The sequence below is a fragment of the Dama dama genome, chromosome 23, assembly GCF_033118175.1.
Source record: "Dama dama isolate Ldn47 chromosome 23, ASM3311817v1, whole genome shotgun sequence".
In the NCBI taxonomy this organism is placed as follows: domain Eukaryota; kingdom Metazoa; phylum Chordata; class Mammalia; order Artiodactyla; family Cervidae; genus Dama; species Dama dama.
The window spans coordinates 19,436,571-19,462,162 of record NC_083703.1 but is presented as its reverse complement, the minus strand read 5'-3'; the positions used below and the strand labels follow the sequence as shown (position 1 = coordinate 19,462,162).

General features: G+C 46.0%; 2 protein-coding genes across 4 annotated transcripts in view; one reads left to right on the top strand and one right to left on the bottom strand.

Moving 5' to 3' along the window:
* Nucleotides 1–2,913: 2,913 nt before the first annotated feature.
* Nucleotides 2,914–20,232, bottom strand: LOC133044632 (endogenous retrovirus group V member 1 Env polyprotein-like). Of its 2 annotated transcripts, XM_061126127.1 has the most exons (5): nt 20,143–20,228; nt 12,292–15,775; nt 12,033–12,194; nt 10,979–11,085; nt 2,914–4,128 (listed from the first exon to the last, which is right to left on the bottom strand). In XM_061126127.1, the coding sequence occupies exon 2, from the start codon at nt 15,553–15,555 to the stop codon at nt 14,497–14,499; it is 1,059 nt and encodes a 352-aa protein (XP_060982110.1). In that variant the 5' UTR covers nt 15,556–15,775; nt 20,143–20,228; the 3' UTR covers nt 2,914–4,128; nt 10,979–11,085; nt 12,033–12,194; nt 12,292–14,496. The 2 variants fall into 2 exon arrangements, 1 of the variants encoding a protein (XP_060982110.1); XR_009690003.1 differs by lacking the exon at nt 12,292–15,775 and having other exon boundaries at nt 20,143–20,232.
* Nucleotides 20,233–20,670: 438 nt separating this feature from the next.
* CCNY (cyclin Y) overlaps nt 20,671–25,592 on the top strand; it is a 114,976-nt gene continuing 110,054 nt past the window's right edge. The window contains exon 1 of one of the 2 annotated variants that reach the window (XM_061126124.1): nt 20,671–20,878. In XM_061126124.1, the coding sequence (XP_060982107.1) occupies nt 20,725–20,878 (154 nt within the window). In that variant the 5' untranslated portion in view covers nt 20,671–20,724. The remainder of the gene's footprint in view (nt 20,879–25,592) is intronic. The other variant, XM_061126125.1, reaches the window with a different exon arrangement.

The following is a 25,592-nucleotide window of genomic DNA, read 5'->3' as shown; positions in this document are numbered from 1 at the left end:
GCACAGGCTGCCCCTGAGACTCAGCCAGCCCTGCCAAGTTACCAGCGCTTCACAAGCTTCTCGGCAGCTGAGGTGCCGAATCTGAGGTGGTCCTAGAGACACGCAACCCCACGCCAGCTATTCAGGCATGGCACAGTTTAATCTTTACGCTTTGTGCGTAAGCTTCTCTATAAATCCATTTTCTCCTAATATATTTCATATTCGTACATTTCAGAATTCCAAATGTATTTTTTTTAAACACAAAGCATTGTTAACACAGTGTCCTTTGTACTTCAGAGATTTATTTTGCCACAGGGTACTGTGTGATGACTCATGACGAGATTTAAGGTAAGTCTCTTCACACATAATTCCATCAAAGATGGAAAACGAATAAAACAAAAGTAACCTTGCACTCTGTTACAGTAGGTTGTATGTGCTTAAATAAAATGCAACCCTTCTTATTTCTAAGCCAGTCTTAGTTTTCAGGAAGATAGAGGTTTTTGTTTTTTCAGATTTCCTTATTTTAAAAAAATGTTTGTTTGTTTATTCGTAAATAGTACCAAAGCTCACTGTGGGTTGCGCTGCACACACTTCACTACCATTTGTTTTTACTTTATTTTTTGGCCGAGGGATCTTAGTTCCCCGACCAGGGGGTTGAACCAGTGACCCTTGCTTTGGGAGTGTGGAGTCTTAACCACTGAACCACCAGGGAGTCCCTGTTCTTGCTTTTAATCCAGACCTTTACATTTCCTGGGCCATCGATCCGATGTGGAGATAAAGCCCTGCTCCGAATCTACGAATTCCTCGGATCTTTGTGCAGAAAGAATCAGAGCCTGAACACTCTTCCTCCTCCCCTCTGTGCCCCTGTGGCTTCTGCCCACAGCCCTGAGGAGGGGGGCAGGGGATGAGGAGGCCTGTGAGGCTCAACTTTCAGCTCCCTAACTGTCCGGAGGGAAGGTGTCACCTTTAAAAAATAAATTGTATCCTTTTACTTTTCAGAAATCAACTTTATTTTTTAATATAGGTAAGACATATTTGAGATTCAAAATTCAAAGGATACAAAGGTATAGAGTGCAAAGTCTTGTTTCCATCCCCGGCTCCAGTCACCCGGGAGGCAACTGCGGTCACCCGTTTCTTTTTTGGGAAAGAGATTCATGGATGATGCCTCCTGTTTCCTTAGATTGCTGCACCATATTCAGCACTGTGATGAGAGGTTTCTGGAAAGAGACCTGCGGAGTCAGGCAGCGTGTTCGTTGCTACAAGTGAGAAAGGGTCTGGAAGGAGAGAGGGCCAAGGCCTGTGGCAACACTGCACTTCTGGACTCTTCAGTTACATCCTGAGTCCTGTGGAGGCTCCAACCATACAGCTGTTATCCGAAGTAATGGCTGCCATTTACTGAGCGCTGTCCCCGTGCCTGGCACCAAAGTGCGCGCCATATGGGGCTTATTGCACCTAATTCTCATCAGTACTGGTGCTTTTACCAGCATCCCCATCTTGCAGATGAGGAAGTAGACTTTGAGAGGGTAAGTGACTTGCCCAAGGTCACACAACTGTTAGGGCTCAGGGCCGAGGACAAACCTGGTAGGGAGCAAGGGAACCCGGACCCAAAGCACGAAGGTGGCCGGAGGGCATGTGTGCTGGCCAGGTGGGTGTCGGCTGGAGACAGCTCTGTGGTCCCACTGGGCAGACTTAAGAACACCCGAACCCTTCCTGTTGTGATGAACAAGAGCATGCACCCATTTCTTTTTAAAACTTTTTGTGTTGAAATATAGCCGATTAACAATGTTGTGATAGTTTCATGTGCATGGCAAAGGGACTCAGCCATACATGGACATGCATCCACTCTCCCCTAAACTCTCCTCCCATCCGGGCTGGCACGTAACACTGCACAGAGTTCCCTGTGCCATACGGCAGGCCCTGGCCAGTTATCCGTTTGAGAGCATGCATCCATTTCTCTCTGGTGTTTAAAATCCACGAAGCCGATCAGGAGAAGGTGGCACCACAGACTGAGGATTAGATGTTGGGCTATCAAAGCTGCAGACTTACACACTGGAAAAGAATCCTCGAGCTAAAAGAAGTCATAAAGGGTGTAACTTACTGCTTTGATTTTATAGACAAGGAAACCAGATTTCAGGTTGATGTATTTAAATGTTGATAGTTACTGGGAATGGCGAGATTAGAAATACTCAGAAGTCTTAACTCCATTACCACGGTGCCTCTGTTTTTTTTATAAACTGGATTTTCAACCAGCTTTTGGTGAAAGCATAGTTTTCTGAGAAACCATTTGCCCTTGTGCTCCCTGAAACTGGGAGGCTGCAGGACCCTGGTGGATCCATCCACCTCTGACGTGTGGTACAGAATTCATGAGCAAAACGGCCTTAGACTGAAACTGGCCTTAATGAAGGAAGGGGTGTCTAGTTTGATCCGGATCATCTAGGTTAAGATTTTGACACATGGAGACTTTATTTAGACAAATGTTACTTCACTTACAGTTATTTATAAATATGCTCAAAATGTGACTGAAAATTTTCCAGCTCACAAGTCTCTGCCTTGCTTAATCTTAACACGGCTGCACTGAGTAAGAGGAAGTGTTGCCAGCCGAGAAACCATTGTGGTTTTCAATGCCTTAGAAGGTTTACCTTCCCATAACCCGACCTATTAATTTTACCTTCTTCAAAGAACTAAATTAGTCATGAGTAAGAGAGACTATACTCCTTTTAGAAGATTTCTCTCCATGTTAACTAGGTATTTGAAAAGTTTTATTGATTATTTTATCTGATTTTTAAAATCAAACTTATTTGAATAGTTTTATTGATTTTTATATAATTAGATGGAAATTTTAACAATTCTACTTTTAAATTTATAGTTTTAATGTATTATATAGTAGCTATACAAGTTAAAGTTTACATAACAGAACATATAAGTAGTCCAAAACCAGTTTTAAAGGACTTTAATATTTCCAGTAGGACTGAATTTCTAGTTTGCTTATTGAAGATTATTGTGGTGTGAGTTTTTTTTTTTTTTAACTTAATTGCATATCAGTTCAGTTCAGTCGCTCAGTGGTGTCCAACTTTTTGGAACCCCATGGACTATAGCACGCCAGTCTTCCCGGTCCTTCACCAATTCCTGGAGCTTGTTCAAACTCATGTCCATTGAGTCGGTGATGCCATACAACCATTTCATCCTCTGTTGTCCCCTTCTCCTCCTGCCTTTAATCTTTCCCAGCATCAGGATCTTTACCAATGAGTCAGTTCTTCGTATCAGGTGGCCAAAGTATTGGAGTTTCAGCTTCAGCAAACATTATGGGTTAAATGATTTGATAGCTACGATCACTATAGATTTGCATAAGCAAATATTTGAAAATATTTCCTTATTCCTGCTACCTGACTCTAGTGCTTGGTAACTTCAAACCTCTGAGGCCCAGGACACAGGAATTTTTGTGGTGAGCGGCAGCCACAGTCAGTGTGGTCGGTGATGTTCTCTTTGGAGATAGGTTTATCGGAAAGTCCTTCACGTTTGTCTTGGCTGACACTCTGTGGTCATACAGTGTACTGCAATGAATTTGGCGTGTGGGAGTAACTTTATTGAGATATAATTCACATGCTGCAATTCATCTAGTTCAAGTGTACAGTTCAGTGACTTTTAGCTGTGTAATCATCACCACAATCTAGAAGTTAGAGCATTGCCACCACTCCACTAAGATGGTTCATGCCCATTTATAGTTAACTAATTTGCTTTTTTTTTTTTTTTTGCTTCCTGTGATATAAAGAATGGTAAGATATCATTTGTAATTTGGGATTTCATCAAAACTAGGAGAGAAATTTTTTTTTTTTGGCTGCACCACAGTTTCTGGGATCTTAGTTCCCTGACCAGGGATCAAACCCATGCCCCTTGCTGTGGAAAGTAGAAGCACATTTTAACCATTGGACCACCAGGGAAGTCCCCATGTATTTTATGACAGTCTGGAGTTGCAGGAGAGAACCTGAGGCAGCCTATGGTTGGGCTGGGTTTCATGATGAAGACTGCCCTCATGTAGTAGCTGTGTCCTCACAAATGACTGGAACCCACAGCTGAGCCCCAGGGGCCAGGTGGGGAAGCTTCAGGGAGAGGTTGAGGGTCCCCTGGGACGTTGCATGGCGATCATTTCACCTGGTCAAGTTAAAACAAAGATGTCTCAGGATCCTTGGAGCTTAAACTGAAGTGTTATCTGAACAGACTCTGATCTGATTTCTTCTGGAAACTTAGAGGAAAATTTCTAAAGAAAAAACAAGGACAAGCCATAGTAAAATGGGAAAAATACTTTGAATTTTTTTGAGCCTTTGAGCCTCAGAATTCTCATTTGTTAAATGAGATGCAAAACATGACAGAAATACATAAATTGCCAGATTAATGTATTTGGAGCATACTTCTACTAAAAAAATTTTACTAAATTTTATACTAAAATTATTTTTAATCTGAAATTTAAATTTTATTGAGTACCCTGTATTTTTATTTGCTAAACCTGTCAATCATATATACAAACCTTAGTCATTCTTCAAAAAATGACTGTCATATTTGCTAAAAATGCATATATTATCTTAATTTTAATCAGTCATCCCTCCCCCCACCCCACCCCCCCACAACCTTCCTAAGAAAAATGACTATGTTTTAAGAGGAGTTTTAAAGGTGGCTCTAGTGGTAAAGAATCATCCTGCCAGTGCAGGAGACAGGAGACTTGGGTTTGATCCCTGGATCGGGATATCCCCTGGAGGAGGGAACGGCAACTCAGGCCAGTGTTCTTGCCTGGGGAATCCCATGCCCAGTCCTTGGGGCTGCAGAGTCACGACAGGAAAGCGCACCTATGAAAATTCCCACACTGACCACTAGATGGAGCGAAATTGTTAAACAGAAACAACAACCCATCTCTTGGTCTGCTCAGTCTCAATGGCAAGTCAAAATGAACCCTATTTGAGAATCACTTTTCTGAAAGAGATGCGTTTTTCTTTTATCCTCAAAATAACATAATTAAGGTATCCGATGTCTAAAAAAGGTATCAAACAACATATGCTTTTCAACAAGAGTATGCTTTGCGTTAAACATTTCCCATTTGCCATGAATGGAGATGGGGAAGAGCAGGGAGAAGGTGCAGACTCACAGGAAGTACCCAGGTAACAAGCCCTAAGACTGATGATGTAATGCACTGAACCTAAAACTGCAAACCAGAATCAAATACCAGGAAAACAGTGTAGAAAATCTCCAAGCTCCATTCTCTCCACCAGTGGGATGTCACACCTTCCTGTAGTCCTCTGACTAAAGGGCGAACCAACTCATTTTGCTGCTGCTTCCTCTCCCCAGACCTGAAGAGATGGATTTTTCTATTTTCCTTTCCTGTTTTAAGGGATTCCCTGGCACTCTGGTTTAAAGTAAACTTCTGTTTTACCCTTGCATTTTCCCACAAGATCATTAGTGTTAAAAATCAAGCTCTTGTAGTAATGTACGAGCCAACCTGGGTTTGCCCCTAGAAATACAGAGCATTTGGGATTTAGAAAGTCCTGTCTCTTTTGAAAGCCTGATTTGCAAGTTTGTGATCTTAAAAAATTATTGATAGCAAAGGCTAGACTGCACAAACATAACATGTTTTTCTTTGTCTTCTAGAAGAATCATAATTCTGCCTGAGACAAATAGATGCTACCAACAGGTCATGTACATGGAGGTTCAGAGAGAGAAGGACATCACCTAATTAAAAAATAATATCCATTACTTTTCAGCATGACAGTGAAGCCAGCTTTGTCAAGTACTTTCTAACACCTGATGTTTAGCCAGTAGTTATTCAGATCCACGCAAACAGAAATACGTCCTACCTTTAATTTTATTACAAGTTAATCACTAAAGGGATATTGCCTATAAACTTAAATCATACATAATGGACCATCTCTGGGAACCCTGTCTCCCAGGTAATGAGCATTAAGCTAAAATACCTTTGTTTAGCTCCCAGGAAACATCCTGACCAGGCCCACCTGTGAATGACTTCAGGGAGAAAGAAATTAACACATCCCCTTCGAAGGCTGACCGGAAACAGGAAATGTCTCACTTTACTCCCTCCCCTGTTAGTATAAAAGAAGCCTGAATTCTAACTCTAGACAAGCTGCTTATTTGGGACACATCGTTATTTTTTTCAGGCTTCTGGCTTTCCTCTTAAAGTTGCTATTCCTCGCCCCAACAACTCATCTCTTGACGTACTGTTCTGTCATGCAGTGAGCAGTACAAGCTTGGACTCAGTAACACATGTACATTCTCAAGTGAGATGGACAAATATCCCTGCTATTCGGAGGTCATCTGTTGGGGCCACTCCAGCCATCCCAAACACTAGAACAAACAGATGTTCTCTGTTTCTCAGTGGCTGAAGTAAGTATTATAGAAGAGTCTAAGTGGCAAAAGAATTGTTCTAAAAGAATTTTTCCAAATGACTACCCACTGTTAAAATTTCAGCACTGTAATAATGAAAGAACTTGCTAGGAAACTGGGGTTGTAACAGTTATGTTTTGGTAGTTATTAAGTGTTGCAGAAAGTTGAATACTGTTTTGCCATTACACAGCAGAAACTATACATCTGCAGAAATAAAGAGCAATAAACAAAATGAGAAAAGCAAACGCCATCATTCTGAGTTTGCGATAGTAAGGGAGCCAGCCACTGTCACTGGTGTTTTGGTGGAGACTCAAAGGTGGGCAAGGAGTGGGAAAACTTTATAAGATGGAGAAAGGGAGGTTTCAGGTGTGCCTGACCAGAGGCTGGTGGCAGGGGGCAGCTGAGGGTGGATAACCTAGCACCGCGGATCTTAGGATTGGTTGGGGGTCAGGTTTGACACTCTCTGGTTGGCTTTAAGTTGGAAGCAGGGAAAAAATTAGGAAGGTGTGTCAGTTATTAATCAAGCCCTAGCCATCTGAGGCCAACTGTTAGACAGGTTACTATTTAGCTTCCTGGCTTGTTGCTAGAGACAGCAGTCTTGCTTCCTGTAAGTTTGATTTAAAGGAGGCTGGCTTCCTGGGCTGGTTACTATAGATAAGGGGTTGGTCTCCAGGGTAGGTGGCTGCAGGCTGTGGGTCAACCTATTGCTCTGATGGTCTGGCCATTGGGTATGTGTACATTCAGTCTCTCCCATTCCATTCCCTAATCTGTGACAGAAAGAGAAACTAAGCAGATACACCCAGATGTTGATGAGAGATCAAAATGAAAAATTTTAATCATAATGGGAATTCCCTGGTGGTCCTAAGGTTAGGACTCTGTGCTTCCACTGTATCTATGATTTGATTTCCCAGGTGCTTCACATATATAAGTGGAATCTTAAAATATCTGTCTTTCTGTGACTGGCTTATTTCACTTGGCGCAATGTCAAGGTTTGTTCATATGTAGCATATGTCAGAATTTTCTTTCTTCCTTTTTTTAACAGCCCCCCCCCACCTGCTGCTTCCCCTGAGAAAAATTAGGAAAGATTTAATCTGAGAATAATGAACTCACAGCAGTGCCCTTGTTTCTCTTCATTTACTTTCACCTTTTGGAAATGGGCCTCATTACCCGCATTTGTAACATGGGGTCATAATATATACATATTCGTGTGCACACTGCCTAGCACAAAAGAGGGAAGGAGGGGCTGTAGGTCTCCCCTGCTAGTCCCCTCAAGATGGTTTTCCCCTGCACCCCATCTCCCCCTCCTCAATTTCCTTCTCTCTTCTTTTGACCCTCCTAGGAACTGAGAGAGGGACGGACCAGGATGAAATGTCGGTCATGACATGCAGAGGTCATAGCCTGGTGGGGAAAGGCTGAGAGGGAAGAAAACTCAATAGACCCAGGACAACATAGGGATTCTCAAGGGGAAATACACCCTTTTTAAGGCTGAAAAACATTCCATTGTAGGTATACACCACATTTTGTTTATCCACTCATTTGTCAACAGACCCTTAGATTGCTTTTGGCTATTGTAGATGCTGCTGCTGTGAACAGGAATGTACAAAAATCTTTTTGAGACCCCACCTTCAAATTTTTTTGGGGGGGTACACTCAGAAGTGGGATTGCTGAATCATACAATAATTCTATTTTTACTTTGGGGGGATTCCCCTGGAGATGGAAATGGCAACCCACTCCAGTATTCTTGCTTGGAGAATCCCATGGACAGAGGAGCCTGGCGGGCTGCAGTCCAAGAGGTTGCGAGTTGGACACGACTTGGCGACTAACCACCACCACCGTACTAGTTTATACAGCAGCTGCACCAGTTTACATTCCTACCAGCAGTGCACAAACATGTTTCTCACTCCTAAGTCTGATTTGCTGGTGTGCTGGTCTGGAGTAGATTGCTTCTTTAGTCACTAAGTCGTGTCTGACTCTTTTGTGACCCTCTGAACTGTAGCCTACCAGGCTCCTCTGTGCATGGGATTCTGGGGCAAGAATACTGAGTGGGTTGCCATTTCCTCCTCCAGGGGATCTTCTTGACCCAGGGATCAAACCCACATTTCCTGCATTGGCAGGTGGGTTCTCTACCACTGAGCCACCTGGGAAGCCTGTGGAGTAGTTTAAAAGCAGTGAATTAGAAGGGACCAGAGGGTGAAATAATAGTGTGTCATCTGGCAATCTGGCTGAGAAACAAGGATTCTAAGAAGCAAAACTAGCATTGGATTATTACACTATTCAATAATGTATACTTAATGATGCTTTGGAATGCAATGAAAAACTTAAATTATGTCTGATTTCCCATTTACAAGGAGGCAGACATCTATATGGCAACCCACTCCAGTACTCTTGCCTGGAAAACCCCATGGTGGAGGAGCTTGATCAGCTGCAGTCCATGGGGTCACTGGGAGTCAGACACCACTCAGCGACTTCACCTCCACGCATTGGAAAGGGAAATGGCAACCCACTCCAGTATTCTTGCCTGGAGAATCCCAGGGATGGGGGAGCCTGGTGGGCTGCCATCTATGGGGTCGCACAGAGTTGGACATGACTGAAGCAACTTAGTAGCAGCAGACATCTGTATACATTTTAGAAAAACATCCACTGATAAATATGTAAGTACTTAAGCATTTGATTATGATTTCTGAAACGAAGAGTGCCATCAAAAATGGTGAAACTTTTCAAAGGGTCCTTAAGGAGGTCTTTTAATTTACCCAGGAAGTTTACTTAAATGGCCTGGACCCCTTCCTATAATGCCACATCAGTGAGACATTGCTGTTTCCACGTATAATGATCATACAGGGGACTTTTCAAATTTAAATCATTATGTAAGAAGGACATACACTAAGCCAGGATGATATTTTCAGCTAATGGTGTTTGTACGGTAGTGAAATGTTTATTAAGGAAAGCACTAATCTGTTGAGCTGGGAAAAAATTCTCCAAACCATTGGGGAACAACAGGTCTAACAGATAATTACCATTTGGGGGTGTATATTGAACTGTCTACAGGACACTAGGAGTCTGAGAGAAGTGAGGAGGTGACATATGGCCTGAGAAGGGTCATGACCTAGTTATGACACACACGGGACATTATTACAAGGTGTGGGCTGCACGTAGGAAGAAGGGGGTGGTCAGAGAGAGGTGTGCCCTCTATCTTGGGCAAGAACCATTGCAGCCACCCTATTGATGGCTGGCGGGCTGGCAGGGATGTCCAGAGGCGGCTGGTGGAGGCATGGTGCTGAGCCTGTGCAAGCCAGGCCAGGGGTGCTGGGGATGGAGGGTGAGCTGGGAGGCAGATGAAATGGTTGTCGGAAAGCTTAGTCAGGGCTCACCATCAGAGATCAAAGCCAAGGTTAGGGAATCCAGAGTGACCTGAACAGAAGGTACTGAGGCTGAGACTAAATAAGTCACTGATAGTTAACGGGCTCCCCAGGTGACACAGTGGTAAAGGAATCCACCTGCCAAAGCAGGTGATGCAGGAGATGCGGGTTTGATCCCTGGGTGGGGAAGATCCCCTGGAGTAGGAAATGGCAACCCACTCCAGTATTCTTGCCTGGAAGATTCCATGGGCAGAGGAGCCTGGCGGGCTATAGTCCATGGACTCGCAGAGTTGGACATGACTGAACACAGTGCCCTGATAGTTAAAACAGCAGAGGTGTGTGGGGACATCTCACATAATGAAGTTATGCTTGCCCATCTTTTTTTTTTTAATTTTCCCATCTTGAAATGGGAAAAGTGCTGCTGTCCTTTGTTTGCTCCACATCCTGGCCCCTTTGTGAAGTCGGCTGTGTTGTCATTTCAGGGTCATGGTGAGGAAACTGGGCGGTGAGCCTGAAGTCCCTTCAGTCACATCATGTCAGGAGCTGAACTGGGACTGGAATTCCCTGCCCTGGAGCTTTCTGCTACCAGGTGAGCCTTGGTCCTGTTATTTTCCAGTGCTAAACATCTTCTCCCTAGAAAAAGTTTTTGTTTCTAATAAATGTGTTATGTCTTAGTGGGCAGTGGGCTGTGAAGCCTGGAGGGTAGCTTGTGCAACAAACTCAGCCAAAATTGCAGGTTAGTACCCTGGTTTCCTCAGCAACGTTAGGAGGTGGCCTGGAATTAAGGTGACTTGGTTTTTGAAAAGTCTTTTTTAGAGACACTAGGTTTTTGGTGGCTGGCTCTGAGACTTCTACTCAGTACAGACTCTATACTAACCAATAATCCTTGGCTGGACTAATGATTTCTATCTAGGTGAAGGTATTCATCTGTTTTACAGGCAAATGAAGCAATGGCTTTTGCATGTACATTTAACACTTCAGTGAATATTTCAGAAAATCACTAAAATGTAAGACTACTGAGATTGCTTATGTTATTTACGGCTTTTAAAAAATTAACTGGATTGGTAGGGAATGAATCTTGGCCACATTTTCAACTGTAAGTTCCCTTATTCACTAGTTAAACCTGAGTTACCACTCATTGGTTACAAACAGTTCAAGGCATTAAAGTATTCTAGAATGTTCTGCAAACAACTGCAGCTTAGGATGTATACCAACAATCAATCGCAAGGTGGAGTGGGCTCCCTTACTTCCTAACTCACCTCAATTGTTCTGAGGATAAATGAATCACTTTACGTTGGTCCAGGTCAAGTTGCTGTCAGAGTCTATACTTCCCTCGTAGCTGGTTACCATCACATTTTCCAGGGGCCTGTTTTGGAGGGGGAGGGGTCATTGGAAAATAAAGTGACAGGAGAGCACTGGTGGCACAACAGAGGGTCTTGGTTATCCCACAGCAGCCTTATAAACATCAGCGACTGACATGGAACCTGGCCACCGGGTGGTCGGAGCAGATACACTCCGAGCAGGTTTTAGCCTGAGCTTGGGGCCATTTTCCTTCTTTTGACCAAAGGTCCACGTCCTGGGTTAACCTGGCTCACTGTTTTCTGTCTTCTAAGAGGTGATTCAGGGAGTTGTGCAAATTATGTAATTTGCACATTGTTGTGTAATTATGGCTCCCTGATTCAGATGAGGTGGTTTCTTTTTATAAAGATATTTATAAATTGTTTGAGCTGACAGTGATATTGCTCATGTTTTCAATATTGTGATTCCTTTCAAAATTCTGCTTAAAAAAACCCAGCTTCCATAGCTAAAAAGTTTGAAGAGCACTGACTAAGCTATCCCCCCAAGTTTCATATTTACTTCTCTACAACAACCAAAACCTTCAACAGCGATTATGGAGATAAAGGGAAAAAAAAAATTGCCAAGTACTTCTGTCTGCTCAGAGAGCAGGATGGGGTTAGCTGATCCAGCTGGAAGTTTTCTAAGGCTGAATGTTCAAGGACAGGGTCTCAGGCTGCACTGCTTACCTCCCCTCGCCCACTCCAGCCCCACACCTGGGCCAGGTCCATGTGAGAAAGTGCCCCTGCATTCAGACTTCCAAGGGCTACATCACAGCAGATGCTGGGGCCAAAGGCATGGGTTTTTCCTGAATAACACTTCTCAACCTTGCTGCCTTTGGTCGGGAGGGCTGAGTTCCACAGAAATAACAAGGCTCCCCTCTCTTCAAGTCTAGAACTAGTCCTAAGCAGTCACTCCCAAACCACTTCAAAAAGAGGAAAGGAGAGAAGCAAGGCTCATTAGAATGGGTCTCTTTACCACTCGAAACATCTGCAGAATCCTCTCATTATTCCAATCTGCTTTCCTGAGCTCCTCCTGTTCAGTGATTCCTGGAGATGGGGCAGGAGGGTGGGGTAGAGGCGGCTGAGAGGGTATCTTGCAGATAAGATCCCCACTTTGGCCATTTCTCAGTAGTGTGACCTGCCACAGATTTAATGATCAGAATTAGTGTCTTTATTTGTAAAATGGAGGATAAAAGCACAGGCTTGGTTGTTAAAAACAAAACAAAATAAAACACCTTAATATCCAGCAGGTGTTCAATAAATGACAACTTTCATCATCATATTGGCACCATTTCTGTGTACTGTGACCTTCCACAGGTTTAATGATCAGGAGCTTCTGCGGCCTTTCCTGGAACTCTCACCACGTGTCAAACAGGAGTCATTTCTGTCTTGAGGATTTTCATGTGCGTGTTTTGGTGGGAGGGGGTTGGCACTCTGGAAAATTACTGATGAGGCCTTAATACTTATCTTTCCTTTCCAGGCCTGCTAACCCAAAGTCATATCCTGAATAAGCCCCGCAGATGCATTGCTAAGGGGAATGGCAGGAACATTAAAGGAGGTGGGATGGGGGTGGGAAGTGCAGAAAAGTCCCTGTAGATGAGTAGCTGTCCATCCATGGGCAACAGCCTGTGGCCACCGTGCCCCCTGGTCGTGTCTAAATGCTCCCCCAGATGGTGTTCTCAGTTGACACTGCCATTGTTCTGCCAATGACTCTTCAGCAGAGAGTGTGCAGAAGTCATGCTGTCTCCTATGTGCCATTCTGTGTCTCCTTGTAAGCCCTTCAGCCCACATCATTAATATAAATATTTTAACTGTTATGATTAAATAAAAAGTTCATGTGTCTGCATGGACATGCTGCACACATATGGTCGAATGACTGCAAGCTTCCTTTCACATAGCACCCAAATCACAAAACAGCAATTGGAACAGATCACACAGTAACCATGCACTGCAGATCTGAAAATCTGAATATTCACTGACTTGCAGTTACATCCCAGTCAAACCTGCCTGGGAAGCAAAAGAGTCGGAACTGCCTTAATAAAGAGAAATACTTTCATCCTGTCGCTACCTCCCCACCTCTATGGGACTGCAGTTCTTTAGAACTTTCCTTCCTCATCTTGGCATTAGCACTTTGCTGTCATTTATCTTCCCAGTGCTACTGCCCTGGGCCCTTGGACTCTTTAATCAATAGAAATTGACAAGAGGCCAGATGAGAATTTCCAAGGTTTTATGGGGGCTCACACTGCAGCTCAAGGGAACAAAGGCAAGAATCAGGTGTCCTTGCCCACCTGCTCCTTCACAAAGAGCTCCCTGGGTCCTTAGATGGGGTGACGGTGGGAATGGATCTGCAGTCCAGGCAGGGGGCATGGCTCAGGTGGTCTGTCCATCCTCCTTGGCAGTGCCATATACGTGAATTGTGCAAGTTTTTTGCTTTCTGCATTAGCACTTCAAAATGGCAGATTGCCAACTACCGCCACCAGGAAGGGTGTGTAGTGGTCAACATCGCCCTACTGCATGGGCGTGAGGTTGTTTTTAATCACTTGTGGTTAACTTATGGCCTTCAGCACCATGTTTAAGGAAGCTTCACCCCTTGGTCAGTCTAAGGATGCCAGCTTCCTGTTTTTCAAGGAGGCACTGTCCTGGGGCAAGTGTCCTGGCAGATGACCCAAGATCCCAGCTGATCTCATTTTCCTTTGAGGGATTTTACACACTTTGTTCTTAAGGGTCAAGGAGCCGAATGTCTCTTCTCCTGGAACTTCTTTCTGCTTGAGACCCTAGCCTAGCCGAGAGGTGTAGAAGTTCCTCGCTGACTGTTTCAAAGACCTATAGGGACCAGGGTCACCTCCTAGGAATGTGTTTAAATCCTTGGGCCATCAGGAGCCTCACTTGGAACTGTTGAAGCATGGAAGACACAAATCTAACTAAAGAGTAAACAGGCAGGCTCTGAATAACAAAAGAACTACCACCACTAGAGGGCCCAGAAGAGGCAGAAACCAAGGAATGTAACAAGATGAAACCTTTGACTGTGTCCCATATAGTTTGGGCAGTGGGGCAGCTGAACCCATGTAGCCATTTAACTTGTTCATAAATTTCCTGAGTATTTACTTCAACTTCCTCTGAGTTGTTGATGCATGTTCCACAAGTTTTGTTAATCACTGCACAGACACCCCCTTGTTCATCCAGAAGATGACCCAGGGTTATTGTCAAACACAACATTGGCTAAGGATCTGGGGACTCTTGGAGACCCCTTAAAGGCATCACCAGTTGCTGTTTTTTTTTTTTGGCTGCACCAGGCATATCTTGCAGGATCTTAGTTCCCTGACCAGGGATTGAACCCGCACCTTTGGCAGTGAAAGCATGGAGTCCTGACCACTGGACCACCAGACAATTCCCATCACCGTTTTTTGAGACCAGGTTTTCAATGGCCTGTGTGAGGTTTCTTAAGATTGTTTCATGATAGGTGAAACTCCCCAAGGGGCAGCCAGACCTATGGCCACCCCAATTCCTGCCAGGACTAGTCTGAGTGCCCAGTTATGTCTGTTTTGAGAGGTGGCATTACTGTATGCAGTGGTGCTTAGTCCTTCAGCGCCCAATCGGCCCAAAGTGCATTCTCCTCGGAAGTGAACATTGTCTAAGCAGGGGTAGGCCATTGCTCGGAGAGGCCAGGAGAAGGAGGAATTTGGGCTCCCTTCAAAGGGTAGTTTATTCTGCGGTGGACCACAGAGGAATAGATATCCGGCAGGGGTGCAAGCTTGGCGGGGTGAAGTAGAATTAAACCATCGACGTAAAAGGGCACCCCAGCGAGGGGCATTACTGCATCTAGGGGACAAAGGCCCTCCGTCTAGTGATCCCCCATCTAGTTCTGAGTTTTCCTCTATTTCCTCCTCGTCGCTGAAGGCAGAGGGGGTCTGATAGGTGAGCCTCCAGGCCGGGGCTGCTGTTCCTTTCCAGTGCGTACAAGACGTGTTGGGCTGGGTGCCTGGGGAGAGCAGAGATGGGTCCACACACCAGTGAGTCTGGTTAGGAGTGCAAGAGGAGCTTAACGTGGAAAATGACATCGGATAAATAGACAACGAGCTTCCCGCATCAATAAGGCAGGCATCTGTCTGGCAGGGGCAACAGGGTTTTCCTTGCCCTGTGCAGAGAAAGGGCCGCTTGATCCAGAGACCCGTTTGATTCCAAGGGTCTGTAAGTTCTACACACCCCATTTCCTCATGATCTTCAAGATTCACTATTAGAAGCGGCGTGTTCCTAACTGGTTCAGAAGTCAGGGTGAGATTAACATCCTCATCTACAGGCACAATCTGGAGCTGAGGAACCCCCTCTTGTGGGTGGGGATGACAGGTCCAACAATTGGAGAGATTATTTCCTGAGGACAAAATGCTGGAGAAGTTGACCACTGTGTTCTCTCTCCATGTTCCCCTCTCCTCGTTGTTTTGTCCCCAACCCCTCCTTAGGAGAAGGGCCAGGAGAAGGGTCCATGTTTCCCATCCTGTCATTGGTTCTGGTCTTCTAGACTCCGAGGGTCCAAAAAAGCTGCTTATCCGGTGGGGGTGGCTGAGCAAACCAGGGATATGTGAGCAAAAATGCAAGGACGAAATTAGCAACCGGAAGTCCAGCCTAGTGCATCACTTTTTACTCATCTGTTAGTGCTGCTTATCTTCTGCATAAGTATCGCAGGTCTTCAACTGGCTCACACGTGTATTCTTCCGTTGTAGCCTGTGGGGTTTTTGGAGGCAAGAGATTTAATCTAGTTAAATGTACCTAACTAGGTATTCCTTGTAGTTCACTGGCAGTGAGGGTAGCTAAAATGACTCCATAGAGGCCCTTCCATCTTGGTAGCTGATCTTCAGGGGATCCCTCCTTCCAAGTTTTAAGAACTTGGTCCCCAAACTTAACTCATAAAGAAGCTGCCCCCTCTGCTGTAGCCCTAGTGGGTGCTGGTGGTGCCTTGTTGGCGCTCGCCAAGGCTGCTTCGTGAACCTGTTCCAGGGTAACAGTACACTGTAGGCACTGGCTCAGTTCCTCACACTGGTGGTAAGGAAGGGCCTCTGCTAGGTCACGTCAAATGGGCTAATCTTCAGGATACCCTGGGGCTGTGTGCACCCTGAGGAGTGCAAAAGGAACCAGGACTCATGAGTCTCCTGGCAAAGTTTTGTTAAGGTTTTCTTTAAAGTATGGCTCATTTTTTCCTACTTTTTCCTGAAGATTGGAGGTGCCAAGAGGTGTGCAGATTATAGCTAATCCCCAAGGTGTTTGTTAAGCCTTCCTTTGCTATGAAGGAGGGCCCATTATGGCTCTGGAGGGATTTTAGAAGTCCATCCCAAGCAACTGTCTCCTTTAAGAGAGACTCACAGACTTCAGTGGCCTTTTCAGATGGAATGGGGAAGGCTTCCACCCATCCTGTAAAAGTACTGATAGACACAGGAAGATACTTTTATCCTGACTGTGGGGCATCTGCGTGAAGTTCAGTTGCCAGTCTTCTCCCAGGTCTGTCCACCGGTGTTGAACTGGCTTGAGTAATGAACCAGGGACTGCATGGGCTTGCAGATTATTAAGAGGATACAAATCACAAGCAAGGGTCACTTGTTTTATTGCTCCTTTAAGTCCCTTTCCTGAAAAAGGCCTTAGTATCAAGTCCCATAGTGCACTCCTCCCATAGGTGGTGGCATCATATGAACCCTAATGAGCCTTCATTGTTAGGCTCCAAGGATAAGAAACTTGTCATCCTTTCTATACCAGCTTGTTCTAGCTTTCTTATAGCCCCATTTTTCAGCATCCTCTTGTTCCTGTGGGGAACACTGGGGAAGGCAGGCCAGTTCAGAGTGGGGAGACAGTAATTAGGGCCGTGATTTGGTCATGCTCTGCAACTGCACTGTGTGTTTAGGGACTGGATCAGCTTTGTTCTTTCTTTGGGTTATAAAGGACCTGTCTTTCCGATGGCCCTTACAGGGAATTACTGCCACCTGGGTCAGGAACTGCACTGCTTCTAAAAGAGCTAAGATTAAATCTTCATGTTTTGTGGCAGAATTTCTAGCAGTTAACATTCCTGTCTCTCTCCAAATGGCAGCATGAGCATGTACATATCACATGGAATCCATATTTAGAATCAGTAAGAATATTTTTCTCGGCTGAAGTCTGAGGTGGTGGGGCCTTGGCTTCGATGATTTTATATAAGCCAACTATGTGTGCTGCGCTTAGTCTCAAAGTCGTGTCTGACCCATGACAACCACATGGACTGTAGCCTGCCAGGCTCCTCTGTCCATGGGGATATCTAGGCAAGAACACTAGAGTGGGTTGCCTTGCCTTCCTCCAGGGGATCTTCCCAACCCAGGGATTGAACCCAGGTCTCCAGTATTGCAGGTGGATTCTTTACCATCTAAGCCTCCAGAGAAGCCTTAACTGTAGCAGCCTGCCATCTGGATTCCCATCTCTATAAACTATTCCCATCAATGAACCGTTCAGCCTTAGGGTTGTCATGAGGTTCACCCAGAAGACTGGATCTGACAGAATAAGTTTGCTTTACTGTCTCTGTACACTTATGCAATAAATTTCCATTTTCAACAGCTGGGAGAAGTGTTGGGTTTAAGGCTTGGCACACCTTTAAAGTAATATCAGGAGCGTCGATTAGAAAAGCCTGGTATTTTGCTAACCTCCCTCTGGTTCACCAATGGTATCCCCTGGCTTCTAACACAGACTGCACCTGATGAAGGGTTAATTCATCTAGATGTTGTCCCAGGGTGAGCCTGCAAGCCTCACTGACCAGTAGGGCCATGCTGCTAACACCTGAAGGCAGCTGGGGCATCCCAAGGCTACTGAGTAGAACTGTTTTGAAAAGTAAGCCACTGGCCGTTGATCTGCTCCCAATTTTGGGGTCAGGACTCCTAGTGCTATCCCTGCTCTCTCATGGATAGGGTGAAGGGTTTGTCTAAATTTGGAAGCCCCAGTGCTGGTGCTTTGCTCAACTCAGTCTTTAGAGTCTCAAAGTGCTACTGATGCTCCCTACTCCACTGAAGGGGTTCCCTTTCTCCCTTCAGAGTTTCATATATAAAGCCACACTTGGAATCCGGATATGGCAGAACCCAGACATTCCGAGAAAGCCTCGGAGTTCTCTTTGTGGCTGGAGGTGGTAATGCACTAACTGCTGTTTTCTGATCTATGGCCAGGGGGGTCAAAACAAACCCTAAACATTGAGCCTGTTGTAAAAGCTCAGGCTTTGTTGAGGAGACTTTATATCCCCTTTCTGCCAGGAAACTTGGGACCTTAACAGTATTCTGATCTGAATCTTGCCTTATCTCACAACTTATTAATGGTCGGACATGAGCTTCAACAAACTCTGGGAGACAGTGAAGGCCAGGGGAGCCTGGTGCGCTGCAGTCCATGGGACGCAGAGTCGGACACAATTTAGTGACAGAAAAACAGTTAACAGGTCATCAGCATACTGGAACACAGCGCTCCACATTACAGGCTGACTTCCACCAGTTCTTTTGCTAATGCATTTCCAAAGAGATGGGGGCTCTCCAGAAAGCCCCAGCGAAGCACTGTCCAAGTGCTTCCAGGGTATCAAGTTCCTTCCATTCAAAGGCAGAAAGGTATGAGTCTGAATGAAGGAGGATAAAGAAAAATGCATCCTTGAGGTCTAGGAGAGAGAAGTCCTGAGTACCCCCTGGCATTTAGGTGAGTTGGGTGTATATATGGGTTAGGCACCAATGGGTGAATTGGGTGGATGACCCATAAGTCTTGTACAAATGGAGGCCAAACCGTATCCCTGTGAGGCTTTTTGGATGGGAGAATTCAAGTGCTGTAATAGAACTGACTGGGCTCAGTGGGCCTGTGTTTTAGGAATTTGGTGAGGAGAGCAGCAGTTTGATCTGCGACCCCTCCTCCCTGCCAAGGTCTCAGGCTTTAAAAGATAGTGCCTCTACCAGGGGTATTTTCCCACAGGCTTGACCTCTATTCCATCCGGGGAACAAACTTTGCCTTTCCTGGTACCGATATAGTTCCAAACCATAGGATCCACCTGTTCCCTAATTTCCTGGGGAGTATTTTCATGACCAAAGGGTGGGGCATCTGGGGCTACTAACATGCATTCTCTGTTCTAATTTTCCGTCTTCTTGGATCTAAGAGTATACTAGCTTGGTTCTAAGAGTATACTAGCTCCCAGTTTATTTAGCAAATCTCTTCTGAGGAGGGAAAGAGGCCACTCAGGCATATACAAAAAAGAATGAGTGATGAGATGACACCAGCTGAAAAGTCACAGGTAAAGGGTGTAAATCGTCTTATGTTTGGCCGCCCATCATCCCCCGTTAGTACAGTCGCGGATAAAGACGCGGGTGGGCTGGGGACGGCACAGCCGGGCCAAGTCGGAACAAGGACACCTACCCCTTATCCCAATAAACGGCAACAAAACACTTCAGACATGGAGCTTTTAAAATACGGACTAACAAAAAGACACAGGGGGAAGCACAAGTTTAAAAGAGAATAAACTCGTCCAGAATTAGACAAGATCATGTTTACAGTGCCTCTGGCAAGCTGTACACACATTGCGGATGCCGAGTATTTGCTCCCTTTTGTTACCAGTTAGCACCTGCGTCGACACGTCGTGTTTCTGGGCTTCAGTTTCCTCGTATGGAGAATGGGGTCACGCCAGGTTCTACCCGCTAAAGCATTCTGTCCCCGGTCTCAGGATACCTTCCCCGGCCATTTGAAAAAGGGGGGAAGGATTGTTTCAGCAGCCTTATATTTTCTTTCCGAGGGGCGAGGGGGCAGCGCTGCAGTGTGTGTGTGTGTGGGGGAGGGCAGGATGGGGACCACCCTGCAAAGTTCCCGCACCCACAGCCGACTGCGTGGTGGGGTGAACAGGAGAGCCTGGCGCACCTGACGATAAACCTGCGGGGAGCGCGGCGCCGCCCCGGCCCAAGGTGCATTCTGGGCAGACGACGGGCGGCTCAGGACGGGAGAGCGCCCCAACCCTGCCCATTAACTCTAACCTCTGAGAGTTTAAAGGAGGAAAAAAAAAAAAAAAATCCCCTCCCTCCACCCCGACTCCCCTCCTCCGCTGCCAGCGGCCCAGGCGCCGCACGCACCTCTCTTCCCTGCGCCGGTTCCTCGCGACATCACTACCCCTCCGACGCGCGCGCGCGGGTGGCCGCCCCCTCCTCCGCATCCGCTTCCAGGGCAGAGGGCGGGGCGAGGCCGGTGGGCGGGGCGCGGAGGGCGCGGAGGGCGCGGAGGGCGGGGCGGCTCGCGGGTGGGCGGGGCGCGGAGGGCGGGGCCCGGCCCCAGCGTCCCCCGGGCCGCCCACGCCCGGGCCCAGCGCCGCGCCTCCTTGCCGCCCGCTTTCTCGTCGCCCACGGCCGCTCGCGTCCCCGACGCCTGCTTTCGCCCCCGCGTCTCCGCATCCCGAACGGCCGCGCCCCCTGAACCGGAACCGCTTGCGGCCGCCGGCGCAGAGCCGGGCCGATTGGGAAGCGGAGGCGGTTGCGCGGCGCCCGCCATGGCGGCGGCGGGGTGAGCCGGGCCGGGCGGCCGCAGTCGCGCGGGCGCGGGCGCTCCTCCGCCGCGGACAGGCCGCCGGGCCGGGCGAGGGGAGCCGGGCCGCCCATGGCGAGGCCGCGCCGCCGCCGCCGCTGCTGACCCGGGGTCGCGCCGGGGCCGGGGCGCCAGCCATGGGGAACACCGCTTCGTGCTGCGTGTCGTCCAGCCCCAAGCTCCGCAGGAATGCCCACTCGCGGCTGGAGTCCTGCCGGCCCGACGCCGACCTGAGTCGCGAGGACACGGGCTGCAACCTGCAGCACATCAGCGACCGGGAGAACATCGACGGTGAGGCGGGCGGGAGGGGGCTCTGATTCCTCCGACGCCCCGCGCCTCTTGCGCGCGCGCCCCGCACCCCGCGCCCCGCCCGGCGGCCGTTGCTCTCGGCCCGTTACCGCGAGCAGACCGGGGTCTTTGCCCCGGAGAGCGGGCCGGGGCGGGGTCCAGGCCGGGCTCCGGGTGCCTGTCCGGCGGAGCTGCCTGTCGAGTTGCGCGCGGAAGGGTAAGCCTGTCTGTTTCCCTAGAGGCGAAGGAGATGGGGACCCTGGGCACGGCCGAGGACTGAATGCCTGGGTCGGCTCCCCGGAAACTCGCGAATTGAGCCCACTTGCTGGCCCTGACCCCATTTCTTTAAAAAACAAAAAACAAAAACACGGCCCTCCTCGCAAAATACCAACAACAAAAAGGATTTTGGGTGGGGGAATGTTGAGAGATTGCAGTCAAATAACGTCACCTGAATTCTTTAACATTTTTTTCTTTACAGTATTATCGCAGTGATTTGCAGACAGCTTTGGAATAAGTCCCCTTGTTTTTGCTTGAGGTTGAATTACAGTCCTGTGAATTTCTGATTGATTTCAATGACTTCTGGACTAGGATTTGTAAAGGAAGTTAAAGGACTGATCGCTGCACCTAGTAATGATTGTTTATTGGTCTTACAGTATTTTATTGGTACTGTTTTATCAATAAGCTTATGTGATTTAATATCTAATAGGTGGGTAGTTTATGCATCATACAGTTTATGTAATTTTCAACTTAATTTTGAAATTGGAAATATATTTTTATGAAATCTTGACCTTTTTTAAAACCACCGATTCTTTTCACAGTTGATGTGGTTGAACTAATTTGAAAAAAATTTCTTGTGTGAATGAATTGGCACAACTCTGTCATAATTCATTCTTGTCACTTTTAGGATGGCGCATTCCATCTAGTATGCAAAGCCAAATTTAAACTCTACCACGGGGAAGAATTTTTTCATTGTTTGGCGTCATTTAATTTCTTGTAAATAGTAAATTCATCTTTTTAGAACAACTTTATTAAATGGGTACTGTATGTAAAGAGAGACTAATAAAATATCTGGTCTGTAGTAGACAATAAGTTAGGGTTCAGTATGACATTTCTAGTGGTGTTATTTTAGACTTCCTTTATGTTAACCTGGGCTTCCCTGGTTGTCTGGGTGAATGGGTGCTAAGTCGCTTCAGTCGTGTCTCTTTGTGACCCCATGGAGTGTAGCCAGCCAGGCTCCTCTGTCCATGGGATTGTCCAGGCAAGAATACTGGAATGGGTTACCATTTCCTTCTCCTGGGGATTTTCCTGACCCAGGGAGCATTTCTTAAGTCTCCTGCATTGGCCTGCGGGTTCTTTACCACTAACTAGCGCCACCTGGGAAGCCCTCCCTGGTAGCTCGGTGGTAAAGAATCCCTGGGTGGGGAAGATCCCCTGGAGAAGGAAATGACAGCTCACTCCAGTATTCTTGCCTGGGAAATCCCATGGACAGAGGAGCATAGTGGGCTATAGTCCGTGGGATCAAAAAGAGTGGGACATGAATGACGTGACTTAGCACACATGCACAGCAGAAAGATATTAAGTCCCACTTGTTTTGATCACTTCTGTGGTCCCAAGCACCTGAAAGAAGTGTCCAGCATGTAATAAAGACTAACTATTGTATTATAAAGGAATGAATGAATGACTTTGTTGTAGAATATCGTTACTCATATATATTGTTGGAACATTGGAAATAATTTCTCCTTTGTGTTGTGCCCTAATATTGGGTAGAGACATTGTTTTAAATAATGGATTAAAGCAGTACAAAGAAAAGGAAGACTCACGTTTCTTAGACCCAGGCTGCATGCTGTTATGACTATAATAAGAAAAGGGGAAAATAAAAGTAACTGTAATCAGCTATTTGGCAATAAGGTTTAGAAGGATTTTGCCAGAAAAATGTAGAACGGTGTTGTGTGTTCTTTTATTTGGAAGAAGTCTTACGTTTTGGTCATTTGTTTTTCAGAAAACATCTGGAAGATCATCAGCTCTTGTTTTGGAGCTTTGGGATAGTTTGAGAGACTGTAGAGCAGGTTAAGAGGATTTCTGATCTGGGCTATAATGTGTTCTTGCCCCAGAACCCACTGGTTATGATGCTAATTTAAACCCAGAAGTATTCATTCACTATTTAAATAATGTTCTCTCTGTCTGTCACATTCAGTCAATAATACTTGTAATATTTACCTATTCAGCTGTTCTCAATGATTTCAGTTAGACCAGAAATCTAGGAATGGGCTTTGGCATGAGTATGTGTAAAGCTCTCCAGGTGATTCTGAGATGCTGCTGGTTTGAAAATCACTGGCTGGGGTGAGTCTTGGAAGTGTCATTGTTGTTCAGAGGCATTTTCTGTGGGAATTCATTGTGTCAGAAGCTGGCAGAGAATAGATTTGTTTAAGTTGTAGTGTATAGATATGTATATATATTTGTATTTTAACTTCTGATTGTTAGACGATTAAACTTTTAAAAACTGCGTCTCAAGAGTTCTTAATTTTAGTACATAACAAAAGCTGAAGTGCCTAAGTACCATATTTCTTCTGTCCTGAAAGACCTTCCAGATAGCTAGACTTGGAAGCTTCAGCGAAATTCATAGAGCTTGGTTAAAGTTAGTTTCTTTAGAGCACCAAGGATACTAGGTTCATGTTTTCCACACCCAAATACAGCAGGTAATGTTTATCTGTAGAATTTCAGTAATTGTATTAGGCTTCCATGATGCCCAAGGGGAACTTGCTTCCTTTTATATTTAGTGTACGCTATCCACTGGAGGAGAGAATGGCTATCCACTTCAGTATTCTTGCCTGGAGAATCCTATGGACAGAGGAGCCTGGAGGACTGCAGTCCATGGGGTTGCAAAGAGAGGAACAGGATTGAGCAGCTGACACACACACAATGTTAGGTTATTCCTGTTTTAGAAATTTAAGTTAGACTCATCATTAGCTAAGTAAATGAATGAGTTGCTAAATGAAATAAATGTTACTAAATAAATGTTACTTCTTATAAAGTTATTGTGAGATCAAGAAGTAATAAAAACACTTAGCAACAATGATGATAACAAAGTACAACACTTACATGTTGCCTGACATCAGCTCATTTGTTTAGTAACATTTAGTCACATTTAGTGACAGTAACATTTAGTAACTCATTCATTTAGTAACATTTAGTCACAGTAACCCTGGGGACAATATCATCCTTACTTTACAACCAGAAACAAGGCAGAGAGGAGAAATGACTTGCCTAAAGCCATGGAGCCATTAAATTACAAGTGGAAACTTTTCAGTGTTGCTTGACTAGCCATCAGATAATAACTAGGCTGGGGTTGCCTTCTTGGGTAGGCTGTGGGTCACTGGGTCATATCTGTGGTTTCTCTTCTTCCATCTGTAACAACTGGTCTTACCTGATTAGATCTTTTTTGTGGAAGAAGAAGAGGAGGAAGGACTAAGGAGAATTTAAAATTCAACGAGGCCAAATAAATCAGGATAATTATAATACCTGTACCTGCGTGTCAGTTTGGCTTTACAAACTCAAATCTTAAAATGATTGAGAGCCACTTCATCCAGGGACTAGCTGTCATCCTGGACCACCCTATCACTTCCTCATCTCCTGTTCAATCTGCTAGGAAGGCATGACTCTGCCTTCACAGTACATCCAGAGGGACTCCCCTAGTAGTCCAGTGGCTAAGACTCCATGCTCCCAGTGCAGGGGATCAGGTTCGATCAGTCGTTAGGGGACCAGATCCCGCATACAGCAATGAAGATCAAAGATTCCGCATGCCACAGCTGACACCCGGTGCAGAATCTGACCACTTTAAACTTCTCCTGCTGTTGCCACGTAATGAGCCTGACTGGTCTCCCTCCCTGCCTCTCTACAAGCTTACCCACCACAGTCTGTTCTCAGCACTGCTGCTGCACTGAGATCCTTCTGAGAACTTTAACACATCACTCAGAAAACTGCAGCGACTCCATCTGTCACATAGAATAAAAGCCTTACAGTGCATTTGACAACGCAGGCCTTCCAGTGGACTCCAGGGTCCTTTGTAATCTGCCTGCCTGCTTACCTACCTGCCTCAGTCACTTGCTCTTTGCAGCCACACTGGCCCCTTCAGTTCTGTTCCTTGAACACGTCAGACGTGCAGTCACCTCAGGACCTTTGCTCTGTCACCCTGCCTGCAGTTCTCTTCTCCATGTGTGCTCTTGGCTAGCTTCCTCACCACTTTCAGTCTCAAGTCAGGCCTCACTTTTCAGTGAATCCTTCCCAGACACCCCACTAAACACCCCTCTTGTCACCCCATCAGCAATCCTAATATGCCTTTTGTGCACCACCATTTTACTTTACTGCATATCACCTATAGTGCATTGTATATATACTTTTACACTGCATATACCATACCACTGCATACCACTTTTACCACTGCACCACTTGCGAAGCCCCTTTTCGTATATATATACAACTGTAACCATAACTATTTCTACTTACTTTAGCATGTAAGTTCTAATAGAACTCTTTATTGATGTGACCCACATGCTTACAGTAGTGGGTTGTCTGATACCTTGCAGACATGCTCTGTTTGTTGAATGAACGAGTGACGCCACCCTCTGAAGGACATCAGAGCATCAGCGTGTATGTTTATTGAGAGGAAGTAGAGAATGTGTAAGACTTGTAGCACTGAAAGCAGATTGGAATAGGAAAC